This window comes from Elephantulus edwardii, unplaced genomic scaffold (genome assembly GCF_000299155.1).
Source record: "Elephantulus edwardii isolate Elephantulus edwardi_28Jun2011 unplaced genomic scaffold, EleEdw1.0 scaffold00009, whole genome shotgun sequence".
Classification (NCBI taxonomy): Eukaryota; Metazoa; Chordata; class Mammalia; order Macroscelidea; family Macroscelididae; genus Elephantulus; species Elephantulus edwardii.
The window spans coordinates 27,167,265-27,177,642 of record NW_006399759.1 but is presented as its reverse complement, the minus strand read 5'-3'; the positions used below and the strand labels follow the sequence as shown (position 1 = coordinate 27,177,642).

Genomic DNA, 10,378 nt, shown 5'->3' with positions numbered 1-10,378 from the left:
AGACCAGGCAACACAGAGGACTCCCACAATAGCTTCTGACACGCCTCCAGGTAACAAGCCCCAAGGCGGAGCCTAAACCGGTGGGGTGGAGCAAGGGAGAAACATTCATAGGACATCATTTATACCAAACAAATCAGAAGAAAGGGAAAGAAATAAGGTCTTTAAAACAAGTTGGTTGTTGCTGTTAAGCACTGTCGAGTCAGAACCAATACATAGCTGATCCTCCAATGGGCTTTTCTTAGCAGTAAGTCATGCAAGAGGAGACTGTTCACCTTTCTCCCATGAAGAAGCTTTTGGATTCAAACTGACTGCCCATGAGTCAGCAGCACAACTCCCTACCACTAATTTGTAATAAAAGATAGATGGAGTTTGAGAATCAAGTTGTATTTCTTCTCTTAAAAGCCAAATGTTCTAAGGATTTCTTTTTTCTTTAAATTAGCATGCTTTGGCAAGTTCTTAAGAGTATTTATGTTCAAAAGACTCTGATGAGAAGATGTTAGAAACAAATTCCTGGTCTGAATTCATATTCTCCTGCCATGTACTTCTTTTCCCATCTTTGACTCCCTTCCTATCTATCCCCTTACTGTTCTGATTATATTTTTTTAAATTACTGACATACATATATATGTAATCATATCCAAGTTCTGAAGTATGTTTTAAAAGAAAATTTAAAGTTTTGTTTGTTTTATTTTTAATAGAAGCACTATAAAAATTAAGATGAATGAATGGAAATCCAAAACCTCTGTAAAAAAATAAAAATAAAAATAAAAAATTATTAAAAAAAGAAAATAAATTAAGATTAATGAGCAAAGACTAATGAATTATAAGAGCATTTACTAGCAACTAATCCCACTCATGAGCTCACACACAGAAAGCTCCGACCCAGTCAAAAAGTTGAGCATATGCCAATAAGGACTACAACAGATGCAATTTCTCTCTGTAGGCAAAAAAAGAATACCCAGTATTACAATAATAAACAAAAGAGCCTATTAATCAACGTTGCTGTGAATAGCCCTGATGCTGCACGTACAGCATGCCAGGATACTCACAAAGTGAATTATTATTGTGCTTTAGAAGCTGATCAATACTTCTATAACATGAATGACAATACTTTAAGAAAAGAGAAAGTCAGGGAAGAAAATACTTTCATATTAAAAGATTTTATTATTAAAAAAAAACATTTTTCCCAAAAGTAAAAGTTCCCACAGAGGGTAAAAATATCAAGATTTTCCAAAAAAATGGAAGCAGAATGCTTTTTAACTACATGGAGATAGTCGTGAAACATGCACAATAGCTTCTGGACCAAAAAAAATCTGAACAATGTCTTTATGTTTTAATGTACTAACAAACAATATTAAGATTCAAAGTACTATGAAATGCATAGCAATTAAACTTATCTATGTTCAGATCATCAGACTGGTAAAAGTTCTACTGCCTATACCAGGCATGTGTAGTACATTATTATTTCAAACATTTTTTAAGTGATCCATGCCTAGGGAGAATAATCAACTTAGTTATAATTCCAGTTAGAACAAATCTAGATCAAATAACTCTGAAAGAGTGGTAGAGATCTGGACCCCACATTATGTTGAAAGTGAATGTTTGGGAAGTGAATAGCTAGCGAAAGCCTCCAAAGCCTGTGGATAAACTAACAGACAAAAAAATAGCCAAAAGAATTCAAGTTGATGAACAGAATAAGGAAACAATGACCCAGTTTCTCTTCTTTTCTGATTTTTTTAAATGGGGAATTGTTTATTAATAATTCTTTTAAGATCTCAGTTTATGTATGAAGTGACATTCTTAAACAATTCTGGGGGGGGGGAAGTCATTGTTCCACAGAGATGAAGAAATACACCTCCATATTCAAAACAAAGCAAAATATAAAGCAATATACCAAACTGGTGACAAGACTTGCCTACAATAAAAGAGGACAGGATGTGAAAATAATTAATCCTTCAAGTACTAAAATGCAAAATATTCTTCATTTATAACATATGCAATTGAAGATAGATTTTTCTTTTGTAAAAAAACCTTTACTCTGTCACAATTCATGGCATTAAATGACAAAGCCTTATTTTCCCATTGTGATTTTAAATTATAGTAGATATTGATTGTATCTGTTATAAACAGTGAAGGCATTTGACCCTTAAAATCTGTAATCCCAAGACACTAAAAAATTAACAATTCTATTGTTATCTTTATCTTAGTTACACACCTTGAAGTAAAGGAAAGATAACTCCCTTCAAGGCATATGAATCAATCTGCCATATTAAACATACTGCAAGTTTTAGGAAGAATCATTAACTCTTTTAGAATGCTGATTTTACTTAACAAAGGAATTCCTCCAACTTTTCTATCTGATTAATTAACTTGGCTAAAAAATAATAATAATATCAATACTGTGAACCTGTAGAATTACCAAACAAAATAAAAAGAAAAATGCATGGACAGATTTCATTCAATATACAGAGTGGACTATACTACATGTTTAACTTCATACACAGTGATATTTAATTCTTAATTTAGCCTGTTGTTGCTGTTCTATCAAGTCAGAATCAACTCACAGTTGACCCATCAGCAGGTTTTGAGAGGCAGTAAATAGCACAAAAAAGGAAACTGTCATTCTTCTTCCCTGAAAGCAGCTGGTGGATAAGAATCATGTACCTTTGGGATTGAAGTGCAGCTTCTTACCACTAGGTCACCAGAACTCCCTACAACATGTCCTACTGCATTTATATTATACTTTAATTAAACAAGACAACTTTGAAATGAGAAGCATAAATAGCTGTGTAATACAGTGAATTACCAATAAAACAAAATTAGAATTGTTGATCCCTTACCCTTAAAAAGATACCACTCTAAGGAAGATCTTAACCAGAAGACATACCTGCTCATCTTGGTCCCACTCTCCTTGCTGCTTCAAAGACGGAATGGCCCAGATGCTTAACTTCCCTGAGAAGTGAATAGCTGCAAGGAGAGTCCCGTCTGGAGAAAGGCTCATCTTAAAAATCCCATCCTGAACAACAATCATATTACAACAAGGTCAGAGCGAGGGACTTGAAGCCTAAGAGAAAGAACTTCCAGAAATGTGTAAATGTATTTAAGGGTGCCATGTCATACTGGATTTTTCACAATTAAGAGGTCCAACTACTTTACAACAGTATAAATTCACTCCAGCATATGCAAACAGTACTCGTAAGGAGTTTTATAGAGCTATAAATTAAAAAGCATTGCTTTATAGTGGTATAAATTACATATAACCAAAAACACAAACACTTGAGCATTACAAAAATATTTTCTTGTCCTACATCCATTACCACTAGATTTTGATACCTTTTATAGGTTGATCTTGACTAGAATTTCTTGGAATTTGGGACAGTGCTTTTTTTTTTTTTTTTTTTTTTAGTTTTGTGTTTTATTTATTTAAGTTCAGGCCTTGACTGCATATTTCCGCAATGGGTACAGGCGCTCTTTTCGCTGCTGCTTCTTGGTCTTCAGATTCTCTTCATGCTTGTTGAGCCTCCGGCGCATGGCACGTGTTTTCTTGGGCCGCAGATCCAGGGGTTTGTACTTCTTGCCCTTATAGTATTTTCTGAGGTTCTCCTTCTGAGTCTGGTTAATAACAGTGAGAACACGGGCAATGGATTTTCGGACAACTCGGATTTTGAAGAGCTTAGAAGCCGCACCGCCTGTCACTTTGGCGACGCGCAGCTGGGAAAGCTCCACCTTCAGATCGTCCAGCTGTTTTAACACTTCCTCCTTCTTCTTTCCGCGAAGGTCCCGAGTCTTGATTTTGGCCATGGCTGAGCGATAAAACCTTGCTGTCGCCTGATCCAAGCCCAAGAGAAAAGAGGGACAATGCTTTTTTTAAGCAAGCCGGTGATCTAGTGGTAAAGAGATGTGCTGTTAACCAAAAGGCACATGGTCTTGGTGGGTCAGCAGGCTGGAGGATCAGCAAGTAGTAAGGTGGTTCTAAATCAAAAGCAATGAGTTTGAGTTGTTTGAGGCTGGTTTGTTTTTTTGACAGTTCACGATGACTATATGTGCTACATGGTTGTTGTTGTTGTTGTTATGTGCCATCGAGTCGCTTGTGACTCACAGCGACCCTATGTACAATAGCCCTAAACTCTGCTCTGTCCTGTGCCAATCGCACCGTCTCCGACACACCCATCCTGATTACCCCAGTCACTGAATCAATCCACCTCATAGGGGGCCTTCCCTTTCTGCACTGTCTCTCCACCCTACCAAGCATGATGTCCCTCTCCAAGGACTTGTCCCTCCTTGCAACATGTCCAAAGTATGTTAGACAGAGCCTTAGAACCCTTGCCTCCAAGGAGAAGGCCAGTTTGACCCTTTCCAGGATGAATCTGTTTGTTTTCCCAGCAGTCCATGGTACCCTCAATACTATTCTCCAGCACCACAGCTCAAAGGCATCAATTCTCCTTCTATCCTCTTAACACGGTCTCCAAATTCAGTTGGGTTATATTCATGGTTGTATTTTGGTTCTTATGGATCTGTTTACATTTTCTTCACTTCAATTTAAACTTGCATTAATAATTAAATGTTCTCCAGTTGGCCACTAGACTTGTTCTAACGATAATGACCTTCTCCGTTATCTCTTTCCACAGATGTAGTTGATTTCTGAGCCTTCCACAGGATAAGGTGCAAGTGTATGTTGTTAGATGCTGTTGAGGTATGACTCACAGTGACTCGATGAACAGACCTGAACCCTGTCCTATTCTGTGCCATCCTCATCATCTCTGGTACACTTGAACCCACTGCTGCAATCACTGTGTCACTTCACCTCATGGGAGAGGGGGTTTCCTTTCCTTCACTGACCTTCCATTTTCCTAGCATGAGACACAGAGTAGAGGTCCAGGGCCGCTAAAGATCCAGCTAAGTGACTGCCCAAGTATATAACCACCATTGTATTATTTTTAAAAGGTATTTGCAATTATTAAGTTGTTGGTCACACAAAATTCCAAGGCCATATTTCCAACCACCAATCTAACTTGTTTCCCACTTCTGTATTACAATCACCAGTTATTAGTACATCCTGATTACATGCTTAATCAATTTATGAAGTTGGCAGACATCTTCAATCTCTTCAATTTTATCTTTAGTGGATAGTGTGTAAATCTAGATCACAAATATTCCAAGTATGCATAGAAATATTATGCTATCACTCACAAGAAAGCAATTCATAATAGATCTTGAAATATTCTTTTTATTATTGTTGGCATACTAACCATATTATAGCTGATTGGCCAATACCTTTTCATTTAAGCTGTTAATGCCTGAGATATTGATCTTTACGTGTTTGCTTTCATTTTTTAAAGCGTCAAGTTTTCCTAGATCCATACTTTGTACATTCCATGTTCCAATTATTTATGGGTCCTGGCAGTTGTTCTTCCTTAGTCTGAATTGTGCCACATCAGCAAATGAAGATCCTTCACTGGGTGAGAGCTTTACTCCATTCAAACCATTCCAGACTCTATCTACTTTGAGGAGAATGTTCTTCACATTCACATTCTGAGTGCCTTCCAACCTGAGAGGCTCATCTTCCAACTTTGTATTAGATCATGCTTTACACATTGCTCCTCATAAGGCTTTAAGGCTTTCACGGGCTAATTACGTCCAAAGTATATGTCCAGTCCTATGTCTTATCCTACTTTCGTTTGGAAAAGTCACTGTAGCCACCTTGATGATACTTTAAATACTAGGGGGCCTAACTTCTAGTATCACAACAGCTTCAGCATCACTACAACTTCCAGCTTCACACCACCATGCCAACTACCACAAGAGGAGAAAGTGAAAGACAAGAGGTGATGGACATGAAAATCAAATATATCAAGGTTTGACTCTAGGTACATCATCTTCTATCTAGTCTCATTAACTTTTCTAATGTCTTTCTAATCCATAAAACTGGGATAAAACTACTAATACTTATAGGACTAATAGGATATTTAATAAGATAATAAAAAATATATAAAAACAGTATCTGGTACACCTGTTTTATGGGGGAAAGATAGCAATCTACTTCTGTCCAGACTGTTGGAGAGTTGGAATAGCCTCCTATGTGAATATCCCCTGGGTGCCCAAGGCTTTATCTTGCATGGGATGGGAGTGATCATCTTTTTCTCTCTGAGAGCTGCTGCTATTGAAACTTCCAGACACAGCAGCCTTTGTTGAACAATGCAACACCTATGGACTTTGGCACCAGAGTTCTCTTAGAGATTCACAGTCAAAGAAACCCAATGGATGGTCTCGATGAGTCAAAACCAACTCAGTAGCAGTGGATTATTTTCATTTGGATATTTTGTTTTGGTTTGTTATTTTGTTTGTGGGTTTGTTTTTTTGGTTTTTGTTTTTTACAAGAAAGCAGTAATTTATTTCTTAGCTGAAAATAATTAACATTATGAAAATATAAACAGAAAATAATATGTAATAATGAAGTATGACTTAAAAGAAATTACTGAGTACTACTTAGATCTGTCTACACTATGCTTTAAAGAGGTAATTACATAAAAAAGATGTCTTAATAAGTTAGCATCATTGCATAGGGAGTGATAGCATGAGAAAAGGTGATTTATGAAGAATTTTTTATGTAACCAACATTAAAAGTACCATTGTCTCCTATTTCATTTATAACCATTTTAATCGACTTTGTATTCACAAATCTATGTCCCTTCTTGTCTCAAATCTTTTCCCTTTTAAGATCTTCTCCTTTCACTTCATTTAATCTTTTTGTGCAGTGATGTAATACTATCAAAAGTAGAAAGTAAATGATTTTACCTTTCATTTCTACTTCTCATTTATATTAAACTACTAGCTGAAATATCTACTTGATCTTTTCTTAATAAAAAAAAAACCCACTGATTCAAAGTCTTTTACTACTGGCAGCCACATTTACAATAGGAAATATACTTTATTTGAAACACTGCAATGTAACTTCTTACCTTTCTTTCCAATATTTTCAACTACTAAGTATCAAACATTCACACTAAGATTAGCTAAAATTACCTCATTTACTTCAACTGTCTATGACCTTTGCATAACAATTAAAAACTAGTGACTAACCAACTCAAGTACTTTTCAAATGTACCAAACTGAACTCGAAACCCAGTGCTGAGTCTATGTGACATGGTGCCCCTTCATCAGCTTCCCCCACTGTCTCCTTTAGCTGTAACAGAGGAAACTGCCTTCCTCTTGTAGAGCAGTGGGTGCCATCGAGCCACTGACTTTCCAGCAAGTAGAGAAAAAAAAATACTAGATAAAATGATAATATCAAATTCTATACTGTTAAGTTAAAAAAAAAGTTGAATCTGTAAACATTGCTCTTCTAACATTCAACAAGTACTGATTAACTTCTACATAATACATACTATGTGCCAACCCTATATAGAATTCTGAGGCATAACTAGAAAACAAAACAAACATGAATCCCTATACTCAAGATTATTAGACAGCATGGCCTGCTGTTGTTGTTTAGATGTTTGATTTAAAAAAATATCCACCAACAATCTACCACTGAAATCTATGTTTCAAATTGAGACAGTCATTCTCAAAAGCTTAGAAAAACCAGTGAAAAATATTAAGACTTTTAGAATATTGGAATTAGGGGGGAAAGTCCTTCATTTGTTCCCCATGCCAATAATCTCTATAAAAGAGCAGAGACAATTCTTATTCTTACTATCATCTTTCAAAAGATAATGTAAGCCAGACAGCCAGTATTCAATCTGTACAATTAAAAAAATAATAGAGACTACTATTTATTAGAACTGCAATAATGGCTACAAAGAAATGAATAAATTTATAAACACCAACACAACTACCACTGATTTTTCCAAGCATAGTAATTACTGACCTAGGTATTGTGCATATTACCTCAAATCCTCTCTGAGGAGTGTTGATACTTTAAAGTTTGACAACTGAAGAACAGAATGAATACATATGAACCATATGATTACTATACAGGAAAGAAAATTCCTTTCTACAAATATCAGTACTTCAGAGAACACATTTTAAAAGCCTAACTGCTTCAAACTTACTTAGAAAAACACATTTTAATAAATAATTACTACCTGGGCTATAAATGTAGTACATCTTGGCTTCTGTTTCTATATTTGTCCTACTAAGGATTTACATGAGATACAAAAGAATATGATAGGTTAAAAGGGAACAGAACAAAACTAACTCAAGACCAAATTCATCTCTGATGCTATGCGGGAAGTGAGTTTGTGTAGGCCATTTCTCTAGAGGGTTTAATGACTTCATTAATAAAGCAGGGATCATAATGCTAGTCGAAAAAGCTTACAGTGATCTCAGGGTTGAAATAGTGGCAAGCTAGAAAGTGTCTTCATTAATAATATATTCTTAGGTAACTTCTGTAAATCTTCTCAGTTGTAAAATCACGACACTAAGAATCACAATTATTTCTCAGCTCAAACCTCTAGATAAAAATTACATACAAGCGTAACATTCAGATATGCACTTTAAGTCATTAGTTCAGAATATCAAGGTTAGGAAGATATTTTTTGTCATAAATCCAAACAGTTAAGGATGCTGGTTCTCTGTGTCATAAGACAGTCTAAAAGTACAAGGAAATCAGTGGCTTGTTCTCTCTCATTCACAGAACAGAGTATACTGGTAAGAATAAGAATTAGCTGAATTCCACAGGGAAAAAAATTAACAATAAGCAGGAATTAAAGTAAACAACAATTTTAAGTCCCTGGAAGGTCAGAACAAAGAGAGAAATGTTTTTTTCTTATTCTGATTGACAGTTGTGTTTATTTATCAATGAACAAAGTCAACCAATACATACAGGATCTATTATCAGCAAGATTGTCATTGCTAGGTATAGTCACGTGGGAACCAACTCAAAGCTGACGCTCAGGTGGTTTTCAGTGGCTAAAAAATGCATTAAAGGAGACTGCCAAGCTTTCTCTCATGGAGCTGCTGGTGGATTAAAATAGGTGCCTTTGGATGAGCAGCACAGATCTTTACTATTAGGCCACCAAAATCCCCTAAAGAGAAGTTTAATTGGGGTGGTGGGGGAAGCGTCCTAACTCCTAAGTCTCCAAAGTATTTATAATTTCAAATATTACTACAACTACAGTGTTTCAATTAAAGATAGCTACCACAAAACACAGACAGTATGGATTCTACAAGTGCAGTCCTTTCAAAAGCGTCTCTTTACAATTTTTTTTTTTATCTCTTGACACTTACATGACTTTGCACATATTCGAAATGCCCTCCTTTCCCCTTTTTGACTGGTGAACTATTACTTCATGAATCAAATAAAATACCACCTATACAATAAACACTACTTCTTCACGTCAATGTTACTTAGTATTACACTGTAAATTACAAAATGTATAATATTAAACTGTTGTAACTGCTCTCTCTCTCTCCTTCCACCACTATACTGCAAGCTCCATGAAGAAAAGTATTAGTAGACTCAGAATTCCAGCCTTTCAGGTACATTGAATATTATTAATGTGCGCAGAGAAAAAAAGAACCAAAGTGTTAACGATTCATTCAACTTTGCAATTAGGGTTTTCTGAGGAAAATGTCTGAGAAGGACAAAGCCAAGCCAATTGGTGTTACCTGCTCTTGGCTGTGGCGACTGTAGAACTTGACACTTAACTTCCTTATTAATCCCAATGTCTTTGGTACCTGGAAAACAAACATACATCCATGAAAAAAGTTAAGAGAAGGGTCTCTTCATGTACAAAGTCCTTCAATCATACAATAAAAACTTTTAAAAATAGTATAATTGATCTGGTGTGAAAAACAATGTATACAAACTACGTAAGTAAACCAATAATAAAAATAAAATAAAAATGTAACTTAAAAGAATGACTATACAGACGGTATTATACTTTTAACAAGTAATTTCTTATGTAAAGATTGCTGACTACCTGAGCATTCATATTAATTATTTTAAAAGGTGGCATTTAAATAACATTTTGTGCCTTTAACCTGTATGTTCTATCCAGTGTCTGTTTTTGCCTTATTTATTTTGTTATATTACTTTAATAAAGATGTTTTTGTTATTTTAAAAAAAGTTGTTGTTGTTGTTATGTGCCATCGAGTCATTTGTGACTCAGAGCGACCCCATGTACAAGAGTCCTAAAGGCCGTTCTATCCTGTGCCAACCTCGCTGTCTCAAACACATTCATTCCCACCACTCCACTCACAGAATCAATTCATCTCATCGAGGGTCTTCCTCTCCTGCACCGTCCCTCCACTCTCCCAAACATGATGTCCCTCTCCAAGATCAGTCCCTTCTTGCAACATGCCCAAAGTTTGTCAGATGAAGCTTCAGAATCCTTTACTCCAGGGAATATCCTGGCTTCACCCTCTCCAGGACAAA

General features: G+C 35.8%; 1 protein-coding gene and 1 pseudogene across 1 annotated transcript in view; both read right to left on the bottom strand.

Moving 5' to 3' along the window:
- The window catches only part of NBAS (neuroblastoma amplified sequence), a 611,780-nt gene that overhangs the window by 506,930 nt on the left and 94,472 nt on the right, over positions 1–10,378 (bottom strand). Inside the window, exons 11-12 of the mRNA XM_006880668.1 lie at positions 9,610–9,678; positions 2,888–3,016 (exon numbers count right to left, since the gene is read on the bottom strand). Coding sequence (XP_006880730.1) covers positions 2,888–3,016; positions 9,610–9,678 — 198 coding nt within the window. The remainder of the gene's footprint in view (positions 1–2,887; positions 3,017–9,609; positions 9,679–10,378) is intronic.
- On the bottom strand, positions 3,430–3,801 carry LOC102869502 (annotated as a pseudogene).